Source organism: Mirounga leonina, unplaced genomic scaffold, assembly GCF_011800145.1.
Source record: "Mirounga leonina isolate KUSES-001 unplaced genomic scaffold, KU_Mleo_1.0 Mir_129, whole genome shotgun sequence".
Lineage (NCBI taxonomy): Eukaryota > Metazoa > Chordata > Mammalia > Carnivora > Phocidae > Mirounga > Mirounga leonina.
Genome location: NW_023270323.1, coordinates 79,902,119 through 79,922,856, shown reverse-complemented (window position 1 = coordinate 79,922,856; position 20,738 = coordinate 79,902,119). Strand labels below are relative to the sequence as shown.

At 44.2% G+C, this 20,738-nt stretch overlaps 1 protein-coding gene across 3 annotated transcripts in view; it reads left to right on the top strand.

Annotated features, from left to right (window-relative positions):
• The window catches only part of LOC118010779 (E3 ubiquitin-protein ligase RNF4), a 214,019-nt gene that overhangs the window by 109,446 nt on the left and 83,835 nt on the right, over positions 1-20,738 (top strand). For all 3 annotated transcript variants that reach the window (XM_035005443.1, XM_035005445.1, XM_035005444.1), the window contains one exon: positions 1,576-1,821. In XM_035005443.1, the coding sequence (XP_034861334.1) occupies positions 1,576-1,821 (246 nt within the window). The remainder of the gene's footprint in view (positions 1-1,575; positions 1,822-20,738) is intronic.

Sequence of the window (20,738 nt, the reverse complement as noted above, 5' to 3'; positions counted from 1 at the left end):
CTGTTGGGACAGAGAAAGACCGCTCCTCTCACGGTATTCGTGGTTTGAGGAGTAGTCTGGAGCTTTCTAGAATATCATTCACCCGGGATATAGTACTCGCTTCCCTCACCTCACAGCCCAGACATTCAAATGGCTGCTGAGCTGGGTTTGGTTAAATCCATGGAAGCTGCAGATGTGACAGGTGTAAGCAGTTTTGGTCACTGGATTATAAAAGCAGATAAGAATGTATGTGCAAGTCGTCCTGGTGCTGTTATTCACTCTTCTAGTTACTCATTTGTTCATTTATTCATTCAGCCCCACCCCCCCACCCCCGTGTAAGCACCTTGACCACCTGCCAGCCATCCTGGGCTTGAGAGATGGAGCCTGGGGCCTCTTGGGAGTGCTCCTTCAGCTGTGGGGCACACTTGTAGTCCAGCTAACTAGCACAGCCAAAGACCTACGTGAGCCTTGGTACAGGAGAACAGGGAGAGAGCTGGGGGCCAAGGGAAGAGCTGGGCTGCTGGTTGGGCAGGACTGGGTAAGGTATTGGAGGAGCCTCTGAGTGGAACTGGAGACTTTGTAAAATACTTTGAGGTTCCAGCCTGAATAACCTTGGCATGGGTCCTGGTCCACCTTTGCACACGACGTGTACCATGGCTGAGGACAGCAGCAGAGGCCTGGGGGATTTCTGTCACCTTGATCCCACATGTGCTCTGGCTTGGAACCTTGGCAGAGTTGTGCCCGCCTCTGGAAGGCCATGCCTGGCTTCCCTGCTCACCTGCTGCCCAGGTGAACCTCTCTTGAACCTCTCTTCAGGATTCGCAGGACGGTTCCTCTGTGCAGATGACCCATCTTGGGCTCACATGGATTTGGATTAAAGTTTTGGCCCCTGCTTGCTAACCTTGTGACTCCAGGCCTGTTTTAAATCTGTGGAACTTGTTTGTGTGCTTTTAAGGCTAATTTTCCTTTTCCAGTAGGGTGATCGATAATCTTTTGAAGAGAATCTAGGGTAATGATCTTGCCTCTTACCTATTTGAAAAAGCAGACCTTGAAATTGGGTAGCTGGAGATGAATTGAGCAGAACTGATGCTGGGCCGGAAGGGAGACAGGGTCTTGGATGTGTGGTGCCACCAGACTCCTGATGTTTATCTTGCTTCTAGAACTGGAACACCACCTCTGACGTGGTTGGGATCTGTACACACACACTTAAGCCAGAATAACTGCCTTGGGTGTGAGCCTTTGTGTGCATACACCTCTGGAATAACGGCTTTAAACTCTGCCGATCGTCAAGAGTCCTGGTGTCCTCCGTGTGAAAACTGAGATGGACACTTCTCAGCGTGTACGGGGAGTAATACAAATATCTGGACGAAGGGGCTAATTGGACAGTTTTCTCTTACTGAGATATTCTTTATGGCCCTTCTCTTTATTCAGAGTATTACGAGTTTCTAGTTTACTAGATACCGTTTTATTTAACAAATTCCCTATTTGATGCTTACGTAAACATACATGTACATTGTAATTTTAAAACTATATTTTTAAATGATCTTGGCTTTGTGGATCATGTTTTGAAAATAGAATTTTTTTTTTCTATTCCAGACTCCTTTTAATTTTGGCATGAATCATAGAACACCACCCTACCCCGCTGGGGATTATTGTCTTCTGTGCAGAAGTGAGCGGAAAGACTCTTCGTTCTTAGAGAGTGGAATTAAGACTGCGAGCAAATTGGCCCTCTCCATGGCTCCCAAGGGCAACAGCGTGCTGCACCTGCCACTGTGGGTGTGCCCGGACTGCCGGCGGACTGTGGAAAAGGAGGAGAGGCACAGCGGCCTCGACCAGCCATCGGTGAGTGCCCAGCACAGAGCACGTGGGCTTGTCGGCTTTCTTACCCTGTGGATTACACAGCTAAATGGACAGTGAAATAATTAATTTGGGTTTGCTTTCTGGAAGGAAACCGCTCTTGCACCATCTTCTGGTCCCTTGCTCCACTCTCTGGGGTCTTCCTCTTGGTGTTCTGTCCACACCTGCAGGAGGTAGTGGGGACCTGCCCTCCTTGGTCTCACAACTTGGTCAGCAAGCTTAGGGGACCCAAAGGATGTCTTTTGGCTTTTTTTAGTCTGGCCTCAAGATTTCTTTGGCAGTGCAGTTTGCTGGAAAGCTCAGAGGCTCTGAGAGTGTTTGGTCCTGGCCAGTTCCATGTGCTGGTATCTCACCTGAAATTTTTTCCCAGACGCACTTCCCAAGTCTGGGTTTCCCTACCCTGTTTTTTCTTGATTTCTTGCCTCAGCTGAATGGAGGCATTCTTAAGGTCCAGGCTTACATGGGAAGGCCATAGCCTTAGTCTGCTCTTTGACCCGGATGTGTGTTAGTGGCTGTGGGCCTGAAAGGGCTTGTGAGTCTGCTCTTTAGGTTCTAGAAGGACTTGGCTTTTGCAAGCACATGAGGCCCCACATTATAGGGCTTTTCTGTTCCTTTTATTTCTGCCTGTGAGCAGCTGTTTTCTGAGCTCTTGTCTTCTAATGCCTCACTACGCGCAGCCGCCAACACTGGCGTCCATCGCCAGCACGCTCTCTTGTGCCCTGGGAGCGCTGTCCGGGTCAGGTGTGCCGCCCTGGTGAATCAACGTCTCCTTCCTCTCCGGTCTCACCGGCCTCCCTCCCGCGGGCTGCTACGCTGGAGACTTGTGTTCCGGGGGTTCCTTAAAGCCGGTGCCCAAATCATGTGCCGGTGTCTGCACTGGGATTTGAACAGCTAAACCTTGGGATTACATCGTTTATTGGGATACAAATGGATTTCTCACCCCACCTCCTCTCGTGTGCCCCCTTCTCCTGTGTATTCACCTCAGCATGCACATTCAACTTCTTCATTTTGCTTGTCTCCTTCCCTGGAATAGACACTCCCAAGGGCGGCTGTTGTGTATTTTCTCACCAGAAGCAGTGCCTAGCCTGGCCTATCTTAGGAAACCCGGTACTTGAGTTAATGAATGAATGAGCATGGAAGTGAATAAACGTGGAGCCCCTCAGTGGAATTAAGAAGATGGCATAGTCAGTCTGAAGTGTTTCACCCTCAGATCTTCTTGCTTTTATCGTTTGATTGTTTTGCTTTGTTTCCTTTCCGTGGCCTCTGAAAGCCTGTGATCTTTGCCCCGCTTTCACGGAAGGTGGCTGCGTGGCGCTGGCGCTCTGATTCCCCGCCCCAGCTTCCCGGCTTGTCCTCCCCGTGCGGCCCGGGTCCTCCGTTGCAGCCCGACCTGCCTGTACGAGAGCGGCCGCCGTTGTTAAGCCTGGCTTTGGAGGCAAGTGGAAATAGGCACGATTTCTTAGGCAGAGGTTGTCCTTCTGCCGTGGTGGCCTCATCCCGACTCCCCGCTTGTCCCGGATAACTCCTTGTCAGACTTGGCTTTCTCTCATCAAAGAAGTCACGCCGGGCGCCGCAGACGAGATGTTCGCCTGTGTTTGTAGACTTAGACCTTCTGCTACTTCTGTAAAGTTGGTGTCTTTGCTCAAGCTGGCTAACATTGCTGGCCTTTTTTAAAAAAATGTGATATAATTTACATCTAGTAAAATTCTTTTAAAGTGTATATATAGTTCAGTGAGTTTTGACAAATTTTACAGTTGCGTAACCACCACTACTGCAGTTAAGATGTAGAACATTTCCATCACCCCAAAAGTTCCCCAGTCACGTTGGTGATCCCCCCCCCAGCCCCGCTTGTAACCACTGACCTGATTTTTGTCCCCACGTTTTGCTTTCTCTCGAGTGTCGCATAGACCCCTTCAACTGGGCATAATGCTTCTGAGAGCCACGCATCAGTAGTTTGTTCTCTATTGCTGGGTAAATTGTAAAGATGCACCACGCTTTGTTTTTCCACTCTCCGCTGATGGATGTTTGGGCTGTTTCCAGATTCGGACTGTTTTGCATAAAGCTGTGTGAAGCTTGGACAGGTCCTTCTCTGGACATTCTTTCTACACGTTGCTGGGCGATTTGCTTTTGTTGGCTAAGGACTTTTCGTCGGTGCTCATGAAGGATGTTTGCCTGAAGTCTTCTTGTCTTTAACGTCTTTCAAGGCCTCATAAGTTGAGATGTGTTCCTGCTTCATCTCTTTTTTGGAGAGTTTGTGTAGAATTGGTATTAGTTCTTCCTTAAGTGTTGTTGGTTCTTGCTTTCTGTTTCTCTCAAACGGTTTGGTGGGATGCCAAGCAGCACGTGGAAGAGATCGCAGGGCCTGGGGGTGCAGTTATTCAGCAGTCGTGCACCCCACGAACCTAGGGGGCTGGGTCAGTCTGGTCAGCACTGGAGCCGGCCTGGCTTTGCTCTTGTTGCCCCACACACTCATTTCTCTAGCGATGTGCGCTGCACCCTGGTGCTTGTGTGGGCCGGGGAGGGGTCTCCCTTCACATTCCCGCCCCCTTTGTGTGGTGGTGGGCCACCCTTATTCCCCTTCAGCATCAGCCTCCCACTGTGGTGTTTTCCCTGCCCGGCTACCCCTCTGCCCACCCCCATTCAGCCCGAACCTGGGGCATCAGGTGCAGCTCTCCCAGTGATCCGCACCCCCCGCCCCGATATAAGCTAGAGTCTGCCCATATCTCTAGGGGTCTTGGGTGGGACACACCCCCTGCCGCCTCCCCAGGGTGGCTGACCTACGTCTTTCTCCCACGGTGGAGAGCTTGGTTCCTCCTGTCAGTGGATCAGGCCTGTGCCCCAGGTGGAGGGCACCTGCCGCCCCCACAGCAAAAGCTTCTTCCTCCCAGAGAAGGGTCGGCCCACAAGGTCACACTGGCCACACTCAACCTTAAAGGGCTCATTCCAAGTGTCATTGTTTTCTGACCTACTTCAAAGGCTGTGTTCCTTCCTCTGCCGAAGGTGAAGCGGTGCATGTGTCCCCTTGTCCTCAGAGGGGCTCCGTGCACTTGTCCAGCTCTCATGGTCGCCTGAGCTCTCTGATGGGCCCGGAGTTGGGAGTTTCTCATTGTCAGGGTAGGAGCTCTGAGTTACACAGTGGAAGTGGAACGGAATTGCTCTTTTTCTAGGTAAGCATTCAGGTATCACAGGTCGTGGTAGAATATCAGTAAAACTTTGCCCAGCACCCTGCCTTTACAGTTCAACACTGTAGACTTCCTCCATTCCTAGACCTTGTCATGCCTGGACACCCAGGAAGTCTTCCCTGCAGACATCCCGTTCACACTGGCAGGTCCTTCTGACTGCACTGTTCTCCTCGAACAGCCAGAGTGCCAGCACTCCGCGTCGCCATCACTTGCTTACAAAGCCCCGTGAGTCCTTTGCCTGGGACCCGGCTCAGCACTGCCCCTCCGTCCACCTGGTGGAGTGTTGCTGGGAACACCGCAGGCCTCGGCTCCCTGCTGCCCACTGACGTTGTGGTTCTGGGCTGGGGATGGGCATCTGGTGTGTTGCTCTGGCTTCGTAGCTGACCGCAAAAGGGCGTGAAGCTTCCCTTCTCCTTTCTTCCCAAACCCCACACACCCTCTTCGCCCTGCTCAGCTCAGCTGCTGCTGACCCTCACACTCCAGGGAGGGGATCGAAGTGGACACTCAGACCCTGGCCCCTCTACCGCTGCAGTCAGGGGAGGCCTGCCTCCCAGGGGCTTTCAGGGGCCTCTCCCGTTTGGGCTTCTCCAGGGCCTTGCTGCTCAGGTTAGTCTTTTCTCCTTACGCACCATAGATCTTGTCTTCTGTCCTGGCTCATGCCCAAGAGAGTGCAGATGCTCTAGAATTGTCTGTTCTTCAAATAACCTGCCTCTGGCCTCGCGGTCCCTCCTGGCTGCCACCATCTCTCCCACTCCCGCCGTGCACATCTCTGGGGAAACAAACTCCTGGTTCATTTTCTTTCGTGGGTAAGAGGTTTTCCCTTTCTTTTCCAGTTAGTTTTGGTGAATTGAATTCTGAGAAATTGTTAAGAGTTCCTGGTATGAAATTGTGTGGAGGCCATGTCTCCACTTCTTATCGTACCTGCACGTACAAATCCTGGTCCCTTATCTTTGTGCTCTCTTTCTTTTTGTGAACCAGTCTTGCTAGAAAGTTCGTCAGTGTTATCTTTTCAAAGAAGGACTTTTTAACTTAAATCTCTCTCCTTTCTGTTCAATTGCTCCTGTTGTGTGTGTAGTAGACTTGATTAGTCAGTGCTGGGCACGTGCGGTAGGTGTTCAGCCGCCCAGCTTGTCTCCTCCTCACCCTGCGTCTTCCTGAGGCCTCCAGTGAGCAGATTCTTGTCCGTTCCTCCGGAGAAGTTCTCTTCCGTTCTGTGTATTGAAGGCTGGCGATGGCAAACACCAGTGTCCTGCGTTGTAGACAGCTGTCAGTAAGTGGAGACATGGGGTCTCTCACCTCCTTGTCCTTGGAAGAGGGGTATGGACGCCGTGGCAAGGTGGGGTGCACGTGGTGGGGGTGCTGCCCGTTTCTAAGCCTCTTCTGAAGGCCATTGACGGTGTCCGGGGCACCTGTGGTGGGTGCCAACTGCTTCGGGAGTTGCATTCCTTGCTGATCTCACCTGGAGACCTCGTGGGAACCTGAGCCTGCTTGCGGGCAGGCAGGGAGATAGTCCTGTCCCACTTTCTGGCTTCCAGGCGAGGAGCCACTGGGCCATCACCATGCAGTTCCTGCTGGTTGTGACCACAAATCGGGTTTTTCCTTCTTTCTCTGTGGTTACTTTTCTGCCTTCCTGAGTTCTCACCCATCCGTTTTTATTATTCTGCTCTGATATGTGCTGGAAACTTCTGATTACTATACTAGATTTTGAAATGTTAGTTGCACTGGCTCAATTTTAAGTATTATCCAGTTTTCATTATTTCTGTTTTCAACCATGAATTGTTTAGAAGTATTTGTAAATACACAAACAGATCTTTTGGATTACTTTTAATCATTGAGTTTTAATTTAATGCTGTTGGATGTTATGGTCTCTATTATAATGATTCCTCTCCAATCAGTTATATTAATACATGGTTAAGTTTTTCTGAATGTTCCATGTGTCCTTGAAAATGCGTTCCCAGGATTTAGAGGACTCTGTTCCCCTATTAGATCAACCCCTTGTTAATTGTGCTATTTCCTTCTGTGTTTTTACTACTTTTTTAGTGTGCTTAATGTGTCAGTTTCTGAGTAAGATCGGTTAAACTGTCCTACTCTGCATATATATTTGTCCTTTTATCCTTTTATATTTTCATTTTTGCTCTACATTTTACAGCCGTGCTGGTGAATACATGTTAAAATGACTAAATCTTGGTGTATTGTTCCTTTCTTGCACTGAAGCCAATGTGAGGTTTCCCCAAAAGGACTGTTTTGTTTGCTGTTTGCAGAGCTCTGTGAGCCCCCTCCCTCTCTTCCCCTCCTTTCATGTACTGTTATTTTCGATCTCTTGGTGTTGGTGTGTTTTCGATGGTCTTGTGCAGACGGCATAAAGGTTGACTTAATTTGGTCTTGTTTGAGAGTCTACTTCTCAGCGGTGAAATTACTCTGTCCCTCAGCAACTAGGGCTGAGATGTCTGGGTTATGACGTGGCACTGCCCTTAGCTCAGCCGCCCTCTTGTGCCGCTCCCAGTCGTGCCCTTATCCGTGGAGCTGACACCCTCCCAACGTTCCTGGCACTCCCTCTCCTGCCCTTCTCTATCAGTCACGGCACCTGGGTACCTCTGCTCCTGAACACTGCTGTCCAGTTCCCTGATGTTTTGAACTCCACAAAAATACCATACAGGACACATTATTTGGTGCCTGATTTATTTTGTTCAACATTATATTTGAGGGCGCCTGGGTAGCTCAGTCGGTTGGGCGACTGCCTTCGGCTCAGGTCATGATCCCGGAGTCCCTGGATCGAGTCCCGCATCGGGCTCCCTGCTCGGCAGGGGGTCTGCTTCTCCCTCTGACCCTCCTCCCTCTCATGCTCTATCTCATCCTCTCTGTCTCAAATATAAATAAATAAATAAATAAATAAATAAATAAATAAATAAATAAATAATAAATAAATAAAAGAAATTATGTCTGTTACCACCACTGCTCTCGACAGAAGAGTCTTTACAGTGGAGAGGCTTTGGAGTCCACAACGATGGACACAAGTCTTCCAACCTTCTGATTTTTCCCAAAAGCTAGGCCACAAGCAGTGTCCGCTGTCCTCCTTGACGTGCCAGGTTCATTCCATCCATTTGTGAGACGATGTCCACTCTCCACGTCTGAATAACCGTACTTTGGTATGTCAGGCGTTCCTAACGTGTCCTGGCGGAAGTGGCTCGTTCAGCTCACAGCACACAATGCTTTCCTCGGGAACGTTGCTGGAATGCTTCGGCGTCCTTCCTTTTTCGTCACAGGGAATATTCAAAAGGCATGTGCTCGAGGGTTGAGATTTAATACAATTAATGATTTTCATGCATCAAGGGCATTCTTTAGTGGAACTTGCCTTTCTTTCTTTTTTCTCTAAAACTAAGTGTGTGGAAGTGAAAAGCGGTGGCCACTAGCACACTTCGTTGTGCAACTTTCGTTCTTGCCGAGATGCTGACAGCTAAACCCGCTGTTGTTTTTGCACCATCTCTGCCAGTGTCCACACAGGGAAAAAGGTAAATAACATCTAGATATTAGTGTGAAGGTAATTTCGGCTAGTGGACTTGCTGGAAGGGTGTCCGGGACTGCCATGGGTCCACAGACCATGCTTGGAGAACCACTGTTCCATCGCAGTACGGTGGTCCCCCATCTGTGGTTCCCCTTCCCAGGGTCTCAGTTCCCACAGTGGGCCTGTCCAGAAGCAGGTGATCCTCCTCCTGACGTGTGGTCACAAGGTCAGCAGTAGCCTGGTGCCAGGTCACAACACCCATGTCACTTCCCTCCTTCATCTCCTACATGGGCACTTTATCGTCTTACATCATCACAAGAAGGGTGAGTGAGGGACAGTAGGACATTTTGAGAGATAGACCACGTTCACACAACTTTTATTACAGCGTATTGTTACACTTGTTCCAGTCTATTATTATATAATAATATTACTGTTATTGTAACTATTGTTGTTAATCTCATGCTGTGCCTGATTTGTAAATTAAACTTTATCGTAGATATAGGAAAAAACATAGTATAAATAGGGTATAGTATATTCGTGGATTTAGGTATCCACTGGGGGGGTCATGTAACGTATCCCTTGCTGATAAGGGGAATGACTGTATTTGTCTTTTTCTTACAGATGTATGGGACTTCCTATGTGTGCTAAACATGACCCTTTGCTGGCTTTATGCATTGCAGATACCAGCTGCCTCATTTTTGCTTCCCTTTTCACTGTTTATGGTGTCTTTTGATGAATACACATTCATTCTTTTAAAAGATTTATTTTATTTGAGAGAGAGCAAGGGAGCAGGCAGGGAGAGCAGGGGAAGAGGGAGAGTCTCAAGGAGACTCTACACTGAGCGTGGAGTCGAACACGGGGCTTGATCTCACGACCCCAAGATCACGACCTGAGCCAAAATCAAAAATAGGACGCTTAACTGACTGCACCATCCAGGAGCCCTGAACACAAATTCATTTTTAATATAGTCCGATTTCTCAGATTTTTCCTTAGTAGCTGCCACTTTATTTAGTTCTCTTTATTAATGGTTTTTCCTATCATGACATCATAAACATATTTTTCTCCTTCTGTTAGTACTGTCCAAAGAAATGTGAATGACAAATGAAGGCCACCATGTGAATAATTTTAATATTTTAGTAGCCACATATCAAAAACTAAAATAAAATAGGTGATATGACAATCTGCTTTTTCCCTCAGTGTATCCAAACTATCATTTCCACCTGTACTCAATATAAAAAATGTTAAATGTTATTTTGTTTGTTTTGTACTAAATATTCAGAGTCCTTTGTATGTTTTTACATGTACAGCACGCATCACTTAGGATGCTCACATCTCACGGGCTCAGTAGCCACGTATGACCAGGGGCTGCCATAGTAAACGGCACAGTCCTGTACTCTTATTGTTTTGCCTTTCGTGTTTAGACCTGCAGCTCTCCTGGAATTGAAATTAAATTTTTATATGGTGTGAGGTAAAGGTCAAATTAAATTTATTTCTGTGTGGAAATCCAGTTCCCTAGCCGCATTTATTGAAATGACTGTTGCTCCCTCCTCCTCCCTGTCCCCACTTTTTAGCACCACCTTTGTTATAAGTCAAGCATCCGTATATGTGTGGATGTATTTCTGGGCTCTGTGTTTTGTTCCATTGCTTTGTTTGTCCTTGTGCCAACAGCATGTTGTCTTAATTACTGTAGCTTTGTAGTTAGTCTCATTTTCAGAGAAAAAGTGCTGTTACCTTGTACTCTTCAAACATATCTTAGTTATTCTTGATTCTTTGCATTTCTGTAAAACTGAAAATTACCTTGTCAATTTATATACACACACAAACACAAACCCAAAATACAAAAAATAATGTTGGGATTTGACTGGGATTACATGGAGTCTATAAATCACTGGGAGGAGAATTAACTTCTTTCTAATACTCTTTTTTTTAAGATTTTATTTATTTACTTGACAGAGACACAGCGAGAGAGGGAACACAAGCAGGGGGAGTGGGAGAGGGAGAAGCAGGCTTCCCGCGGAGCAAGGAGCCCGATGCGGAGCCCGATGATGCGGGGCTCAATCCCAGGAGCCTGGGATCATGACCTGAGCCGAAGGCAGATGCTTAACAACTGAGCCACCCAGGTGCCCCCTTTCTAATATTCTTAATAATCTAATAATCCTGGGGCACCTGGGTTGGCTCAGTCGGTTGAGTGTCTGACTCTTGGTTTCCATTCAGGTCATGATCTCATGGGTCTTGGGATCGAGCCCTGCGTCAGGCTCTGTGCTCAGCGGGGAGTCTGCTTGGGGATTCTCTCTTTCTCTCTCTCTCTCTCTCTCTCAAATAAATAAATCTTAAAAAAAAAATCTAATAATCCCATTGAGTATGGAATCTTTTTCTATTTATAAGTGTTTTCTATTTTTCAGTGTCATACCAGTGCTCCTTTAAAAAAGGTGGGGGGCGCCAGGTGATACAGTTGGTTAAGCATCTGACTCTTGGTTCTGGCTCCGGTCATGATCTTGGGGTCATGGGATTGAGCCCCACATTGGGCTCTGCACTCGGTACAGAGTCTGCTTGAGATTTTCTTTCTCCCTCTGCCCCTCCCCTCTCTCTCTCTCTCTCAAATAAATAAATACATAAATACATAAATCTTAAAAAAAAAAAAAAAAAAGACTGACCCATGGTATTTGACTTTTATCTGTTCTATTTTAAATGATACCTTCTCCATTCTTCTTCCTCTACCTTTATCGGTACAGATGTATTGACTTATCTTTTTATTTTTTATTTATTTAATTTATTTTTTAATATTTATTTATGAGAGAGAGAATGCCCATGTGTGCATGGGCGGGGGGGGCAGAGGGAGAGAGAATCTCAAGTAGACTCTGCATCCAGTGCAGAGCCCGACATGGCGTTCGATCTTATGACGCCGAGATCACAACCTGAGCCAAAACCCAAGAGTTGGATGCCTAACCAACTGCACCACCCAGGCGCCCCAACTTCTCTTTTTAAGTTGTTAATTGAAAGGACATTGCAAGACCCCTATTTCATGAGTCAAACAGGTCTTGCAATTTCAAGTTACAGTCAGTTTGTCTCAGATGTTTGTGTTGCTGGATAGGCCTGCAACATTCATTAAAAGACTCCACACAGATGACTTTTACTCAGCTTCTCAACCTTGGTCACTGGCACAACACCGAAGACCGAAGGCAGAGTGAGAAGTGGACTGTGAAGGAGGCAGTTCTAGAGAACATCCGACGTTTGAGACAGAGATGAGTGAAAAGCAGACATCAGAGAAATAGAAAGAAAAATAAAGTATGATAAGTAGAACTAAGTGACAGTAGTCATTTAAAGGATGGTGTGGTTGGTAGTTGTTGGGACTGGGATTGGATTTTTTTGCCTACTTGAAGGTCATAAGCTACGTTGTTACTATTTCATGGGTGCTGGCAAGGGACATGAGACTCCTGGGTCAGAGACAGAGGACTTGATTGCTCACAGCACAGCAGCGACCATGAGCATGAGCATGTCTGCTCCCCTTGCTCCCTCTCCCTCCCCAAATCCCATGTCCATAAAGTGCGGAGGCCTACATACATGCTGCGGGTACAGTGAGTTTGTGTTGGGGTTCAGGAGCACTGAGTGTGGGCATCTGCCACTTCTGTAGTGTGTAGTAGGAAAGCCTGCACTTTGTCTCGGGGGTATCTGCTGCATAAACCCTGAAAAACAGCCCTGGGGCGGGGCAGTGGGGGGAAGAAGGCAGAGCCTTACAGCCTTGGCACATCCGTCAAGACTGGGAGTTGGTAGGGGAGACCCATGGAGAGCTGTCTCTCAGCTGTCCTCCAAACAGACATTTTAAAAAGTTAACCAAGAAAAGATAGGAAGTGTTGAATGTGGCAACAAAGAGACTGTATCTGACCTTTGCTAGATTCCTGTTAGTGGAAGTATGGGAGCAGAAGCCAGACTGAGCTGCGTGAAGAGTAAATTACTGGTGAGGAAACTGAGAAAGTCAACTCAAGGTGTTGATTTTCAAGATGCTTGACTGCGAAGGGCAGGGAAGATAGATCCGAAGGGGAAGCTGGAGGGGGCCGCTGAGCACATTTAACTACGTAAGGAAAGAGCTGCTGGTTGGGGAGAGGTGCTCCCCCCCACTTAAATTTCATTTTATATTACATAATATTTGAGAGAGCTATATATGCAGACATGTATAATAAGCCTGAAGATGGTAAAATGACCACCAGCCAGTGTCAGACCCAGGCCATTCCTGATACTCGGGTGCCTGTCTGTGTTTCCCCTCCCCTGTCTTTCCTCCTCCTCTTTCTGAGTAGCCACTGTCCTTGAATTTTATATTTATCATTCCCTTATTTTAAAATTACTTTAAAAATTTTATTGCCTCGGGCGCCTGGGTGGCTCAGTTGGTTGGGCGACTGCCTTCGGCTCAGGTCATGATCCTGGAGTCCCTGGATCGAGTCCCGCATCGGGCTCCCTGCTCGGCAGGGAGTCTGCTTCTCCCTCTGACCCTCCCCCCTCTCATGTACTCTCTCTCATTCTCTCTCTCTCAAATAAATAAATAAAATCTTTTAAAAAAAATTTTTTTATTGCCTCTGTGTGTATCTCTAAATAATAAGTTGTTCAATTTTGTTTGTTTCTGGTCTTTATGAAAATAGTATATGCTTATGTTGTCTTATGCGTCTTTGTTTATAAGATCCTCATACTGTCTGGGTAGCTGCATTTACTCATTTTCACTAATTCATCCATGATTTACAGTTCAATATGTTACTATATATAATTTATTCATCAGTAATTTTGTTAAAAGATAGTTTTCCTTTTTTTTTTTTTTTTAAACAGTGATCCGTGATTTTTAAAAATGCTATCAGGGCATTTGTATACCTTTCTCCAGGCATTCATTTGTAAGAGTTTTGTTAAGAGTGTGTGTTGGTCAGGATTCTCCAGAGAAATAGAACCAATGGCGTCAGGGAGAGGTAGACAGATCGATAGATAAGAAAGGAAGGAAGAAGATTTATTACAGGGATTGGCTCATGTGGTCATGGAGGCTGAGAAGTCCCACAGTCTGCCATCCGCAAGCTGGAGACCCAGGAAAGCTGGTGGTGTCCTTCACTCTTGAGTCCAAAGGCCCGAGAACCAGGGAGTACTGATGTCTGAGGGCAGGAGGTGGGTGTCTCAGCAGAAGCAGGGAGAGTGAATCAGCCCTTCCTTTTTTGTTCTGTTCAGACCCTCCGTGGAATGGCCAACACCCACCCTCACTGGTGAGGGGATTGTCTTCATTCAGTCTGCAGGTTCAAATGCTCATCTCTTCTAGAGACACCCTCACAAAACACCCAGAAATATGGGCGCCTGGGTGGCTCAGTTGGTTAAGCGACTGCCTTCGGCTCAGGTCATGATCCTGGAGTTCTGGGATCTAGTCCCGCATCGGGCTCCCTGCTCAGCGGGGAGTCTGCTTCTCCCTCTGACCCTCCCCCCTCTCATGCTCTCTCTATCTCATTCTCTCTCTCAAATAAATAAATAAAATCTTTAAAAAAAAAAGCAAAAAAAAAAAAACCACCCAGAAATAGTGTTTTACCAGCTGTCTGTTATCTTTTAGCCCAGTCAAGTTGACACATAAAATTAATTATCAGAGTGCTTATCCAGGAAATAGAATTGCTGGGTTGTAAGTAATTCAGATGCTTACATTTGTAAGATACACAATTTCCCAAGTGACTGTTCCAGTTTCTGTCCCCACCAGTAGTGTCTGAGTTCCTGTTACCCATATTCTTGCCCACACTTAGCATTGGGTAGGCAGTTTGAACTTGTTTGGGGGTGGGAAGGAGTAAGGGAGAGAAATGGTGGTGCCCATGAGATTCCACTAGGACAGGGGAGCTGGGATCTCTTTCGAGAAGAATCATCCTGTTGAGACAGGATTCTCAGGCAAGGCTGTGTAGGTGTTAAAGTAAGGTGTGGTGGGGAGTGTGGAAGTTGAGAAAATTGCTGCCAGAAATCTTTTTTATACAATTTTTTTTTGAGAGGGAGAGTGGATCTCACAAGACTGGGAAGGAACTAGGGAGTGGCCAAGGTTTCAAATGGTCTCCTTGAGAAATGAGAACAGTGAGCTGTCAGGGTGTCTGGGTTGCAGCTAGCCTGAGGTCCCTGTTGAAGATGGAGACATTGCTGTGCAGTGGCCCTGACCTGCCCGTCACCCAGCATCTCCCCCTCAGCAGCATCCCTGAATCCCCGGCATGTGCTTGTAGGACAAGGACAGCAAGGCAGGGCTGGTTGGGAAGGGGCAGGGTGGCTGCACAGGCTCCACAGAAGCCCCGCCTCCGGGTACCTGCTGGGCTCACCCCTCCCACAGGCACGCACCGTCCCTTCCACTTGACATGCGCACACACCAACCCCAGCCACGGCCGCTTTGTCCTGCCCCTGGCTCCTCCAGCTCAGGGTGTCTACACAGGCCTGGCACAGAACAGGTACCCACGGATGGTTTTTGGATGAAGGAATGAGTCTACCTTTAATTTATATCCAAAGATAATGTTTTAGGACCTTGAAACATTTACCAGTACTCATCCTACACAGTAGAGTTTATAGCTTGGGAGGCTGTGAATGTATTTTCATGGAATTCTGTGAATTCTCTGACAAAACAATTTTTGTTTGTATTCTGGTAATGGGGGAGGGCGTGTTCACACCATTGGAGGGCCTGCTTTGTATCAGAGGGCTTTTGCTCCTGCCGTCTGTGACCTGCTGAGCCTGGATACACTGCCTGTCAAGGCCACTGAGAAAGGAACAGAGGTTATCTTAATACTTAGGTTCTTCGCTGAGGCCAGGCTGAAAGGTATGGCCTGCTCTGTGCAGGAGAAATTGAGACAGACAGAGAGATGGGATGGTCGAGATGATTTGTAGAGAGACCTACATGAATAACAGGCCTGACTCAAAAGAGCCTGTTGAATTTAGGAATTTGGTTTCAGTTCATCATTGATCTATCTCTTTACAATAATGTTAATTTGAGTAATGATTTTTAGGTTTTTAAATTTTTAAGTTGTAGACCAGCTTGGGTTTTTAGAATTACACAAAGGCTTAAAAAGTATAAGGTATATTGCATTTTACACTTGTGTATGTTTAAGTAATGAAAATAACTTAAGTGTGGTGTGGGGGCATGGGAGATGATGATATTTGGGAGAATTACTCTTTTCTGTGAAGGGGGCTGTGGAGCACTGAGGCATCCTGCCACAAGGAAGACTAATTGGCAGATTAATATTCTATTTTTCTGTTTTCAAGGTTGATCATTTTAAAGGCTTTCTGTTGATTCTGGACATGAGCAATTGTGTCTTGATTCTTAAATATATCATTGAAATAGAAGTCTTTCATTTTACGCTAAGGAACTGGGTTCTCCCAATGGTTATCTGCCCGCAGGTCTTATCAAGGCATATAGTCTCAATTTAAACCGGTCATTTAAGAGTTTGCTAATATTTGTTTGTATCTTGAACGTTTGCCCTGTTGGGTCTTGGTTCCTAATACAAACATATAAAATTCCTTTATAATGAGTATCATGAAAGTGGTTGCTGATACAGTTTGTCACTGCTGCTCAGAACTGTCAGATTGGGAAGACAAAGCTTGAATCAGCCCCATGGAAAGATAATCTAAACGGTGGTCTTTGGCTTTTCTTGCTTAATAATAATGCTTTTGAGATTCATCTGTGTTGTTGCATGTATCTGTGTAGTTAATTCTTTTTTATTTCGGAGGAGTATTCCTTTGTGTGGATGAAGCACAATTTGTTTATCCATTCACCAATAGAGGGACGTTTGTGGTTTTTGGTTTTGGCTATTAACAGCAAAGCTACTAGTAACATTTCAGGAGCAACTGGGTGGTTCAGTCAGTTAAACATCTGACTCTTGATTTCAGCTCAGGTCTTGATCTCAGGGTCCTGAGTTTAAGCCCTGTGTAGGGCTATTCGCTACTTTAAAAAAACAAAACAGTAAAACTACTAATAACATTGGAGTACAAGCCTTTTGGGGACATAGTTCATTTGTCTTTGATAAATACCTAGGAGTAGAATTGCTAGGTCATGGGGTGAGTGTATAATTAACATTTTAAGGAACTGTCTTGGAATTTTTCAAAGTGCTTATACTATTTTCCATCCTAGTATGAGAGTTCCTGTTAATCTGTCCTTTACCAAGCCTGGATATATGGACAGTCCTTAACTGTAGCCGTTCTAGTGGCTTGTACTGCTGTCTCATGGTTTGACTGGCATTTTCTAAATGACTTGCTGAACATCTTTTCATGTGCTTCTTTTCCATCTGTATCACTTCAGGGACATGGCTGTTCAAATCTTTTGCCCATTTTTATTAGGTTGTTTGTCTTACTATTACTGAATTGTGAGAGATCGCTATAGTATATTCTGGGTACAAACCTTTTATCAGGTATGTTTTTCAAATATTTTCTCCTGGTGTGTGGCTTGCCTTCTCATTACAGGACACTATTCTTTGAAGAGCAAAAATTTTAAATTTGATCAAGTCCAGTTTATCAACTTTTAAATGATTTGGGCTTCTTGTGTTCTATGTAAGTAATCTTCGCTACTCAAGGTTGTAAGATTTTTTGCTCTGTGGTTTTTTCCTAGATGTCTTATGTTTTGGGCTCATACAGTTGCTCTGTGATCCATTTTGAGTGAAGTTTTGTATCTTTTGTAAAGTAAGGTTGAAGTTCATCCTTTTTGCATGTGGATATCCACTTGTTTCAGAACTGTTTGCTGAAAATACTATTTTTCCTTGTTCAATTACCTTGGCATCTTTGTAAAAAAAATCAGTTGATATTTTTTATGTGTGGGTCTACTGGATTCTGTCTTCCACTTTATGTATACACTCATTCTTTTGCTAGTACTGTACAGTCTTGATTCCTGAAGCTTTTTATAGTAAGTCATGAAACTAGGTAGAAGTTCTCCAGTTTTGTTCGTTTTTCAACAGTGTTTTGGCTATTCTGGTTCCTTTGCATTCCCATATAAGGTTTAGAATCGTCTCCCAGTTTCTACAGAAAAGCCTGCTGAGATTTTAACTGACATTGTATTGAGTCTATAGACCATTTTGGCGAGAAATGATATCTCTTTTTTTTAAAGATTTATTTATTAGAGAGCGAGAACGCGAGCCATCAGGAGCAGGGCGGGGGCAAGAGGCAGAGGGAGATAAGCAGACTCCCCACTGAGCAGGGAGCTCGGTGCAGGATTTAATCCTAGGACCCCAAGATTGTGACGTAAGCTGAAATCAAAAGTCAGCTGCTCAACCGACTAAGCCACCCAGGCGCCCCAAAAAATGACATCCTAATAATATTGACTCTTTCAGCCTATTAATGTAGTATGACTCTTCATTGATTTAGGTCTTTTAAACTTATTCTTACAGTAGTTTTGTAGTCTTTAATGTACAGGCTTTGTACATAGTGTGTTGAACATTTTCCAAGGTATTTCGTATTTTCATTTAAAATAAAATGGTACTTCTAAGAAAATTTAATATCTAATTGTTTATTGCTAATATATAGAGATACAGGGGTTTTTTTTTTAACTGACTTTGTATCCTATGAAAGCTCATTTATTTATTCTATTGGTTATTTGGTAGGTTCCTCAAGATTTTCTACATAGATGATCACATCATCGACAAATAATATATTTTTTCCTTTCCAATCTGTATGTCTTTTTTTTTTTTCCCCCTTACTGTATTGGCTAGGACCTCCAGTATGATGTTGAACAGGAGTGGTCTGAGCAGACATCCTTCCCTGTTTCAAGTCTTAGGGGGAAAGTACTTAGTCTTTCACTATTAAGTATGATGTTAGCTGTAGGATTTTGTATATCAGGTGGGAAAAGTCTACTTCTGTTTTTAGTTTGCTGGGGGTTACCATGAATGGATATTTAATCTTGTCAAATTCATTTTCTACATCTATTGAAATGACAGGGTTTTTCTTTTTTAGTTTGTTAACAAAATTAATTATGGTGATTTTTCAAATGTCGAATGAACTTTGCATTCCTGTGAAAACCCACACTTGATCATGATGTTATTATCCTTTCCATAGGTTGCTATATTGGCTTTGCTGGTGTTTTGTTAAGGACTATTGCATCTGTATTCACGAAGGATAATGGTCTGTAAGTTTCTTGTCTCACAATACCTTTGTGTGGTTTTGGTATCGGGGTAATACCTCGTAGAATGAACTAGGAAGTATTCTCTCTTCTTTAGTTTTCTGGAAAAGTTTGTGTAGAGGTGGTATTATTTCTACCTTAAATGTTTGATAGAATTCACCAGTGAAGCTATCTTGACCTGGAGTTGCCTTGTTAGGATGGTTTTGAACTATGAGTTCATTTATTTGATAAAGGTTATTTATCTCTTCCAGTGTGTTTTACTAATTTTTGTCTTTAAAGAAATTTGTGTAGTCATTTTGCAGTTTATGTATGTATGTGAGTTATAGCTCAACAAAACTGGGGAAAAAGAACTTTGCCCGTTTTATATCAAATGTGTTGGCATGAAATTGCTCAGGACATTCTCCTACCTGTCTTTTTAATTTCCATGGCACCTGTAGTGATTTGCCCTTGCCACTTTATTCCTGACGTTAGTTGTTTGAGTTTCGTCTATATTTTTCCCCGATAGCCTGGCTCTAGGTTTATCATTTTTATTAGCTAAGAACCACATTTTGGTTGAATTGATTTTCCATTTTTCTGTTTCATTAATTTCTGCTCTTAGGTTTATTATATTTCTGTCTTTCAACTTCATACTTAATTTGTTTAATTTCATAAAATCCTATTTAAGCATTTCTTTAGCTGCATCCTACAAATTTTGGCATGCTGTATTTTTCGTTTATTTAAAAGTATTTTATAATAACCCTTATTGTGATTTCTTCTTTGACCCAGGGATTATTTAGAATTGTGTTTTTTAATTTCCAAATACTTTGTGGTGTATTTTCCAGATATCTTTTTCTTTTCTTTTTCTTTTCCTTTCCCTTTATTTATTTGAGAGAGACAGAGAGCATGAGCAGAGGGGAGAGGGAGAAGCAGGCTCCCCACTGAGCAGGGAGCCTGACATGAGGCTTGATCCCAGGACCCTGGGACCATGACCTGGGCCGAAGGCAGACACTTCACCAACTGAGCCACCCAGGCGCCCCCCAGATATCTTTTTCTAATTGAAGTGTAATTGACACAACATTATATGTAAGTTTAGTATAACATAATGATTAAATATTTGTATATATTACAAAATAATCTCCACAGTAAGTCTACATCTGTCGCACCATACAGTTACCAAAAAAAGGTTTCTTCCTTGTGATAAAGACTTACTTAAGATCTGTTCTTTGCAACTTTCAAATTTGCAGTACAGTATTAACCAAAGTCACCATGCTGTACATTATATTTCCATGACTTATTTATTTTATAACTGTAAGTTTGTACCTTTTGACCCCCTATTTGTTATTATTAGCTTAATTCTGTTGTAATCGGAGAACATACTTAATATATGATTTAATTTTTAGAAATGTGTTGATTTGCTTTATGGTCAGTTTTGGTTAATGTTCTGTGTGCATTGGAAAGAATTTGTATTCTGTTGTTAGGAAGAGTGTACTATGAATGTTAGTTACTTCAGATTGGTTGATGGTGGTGTTCACATCTTCTGCATCCTTTCTGATGTTTTTGTCTAGTTCAGTTACTGAAAGAACTGTTGAAATTCCAAATGTAACTATGGGTTTGTGTAGTTCTCCTTTTAATTCCTGCTTCATGTATTTTGAGCTCTGTTATTAGAGTGCTTACATATTTACCACTGTTATTGCTTCTTGTTAAATCAGTCATGTTGTCATTATTATTATTTATTTTATTTTTACCATCATCATCTCCTTCATTGCTGCTAACATTCCTTGTTTTAAAGCCAACTTTCTCTGATAATCATATAGAGCTACCCAGCCTTTTTAAGTTAGTATTTGCATGCAATATGTCTCCCAACCTTTATTTTTAACCTACCTGTGTCTTTATAATCCACCGTAGAAAGCATGGTGCCTCTTGCTTCTTAATCCAACCTGACCATCTCTTCTAACAATTGGGAAATTTAACTATTTCCATTTAATGTAATTATTGATATGTTTGGATGTAAATTTACCATCTTGCTTTTTTTCCTTCCTTTTTCCCCCCATCTGTTGTTTGCTACTCTTTCCTTCTGTTTCCTTCTTTTCTTTTGGATTAATTGAATTTTTTCTTTTTCTTTCTTTCTTTCTTTCTTTCTTTCTTTCTTTCTTTCTTTCTTTCTTTC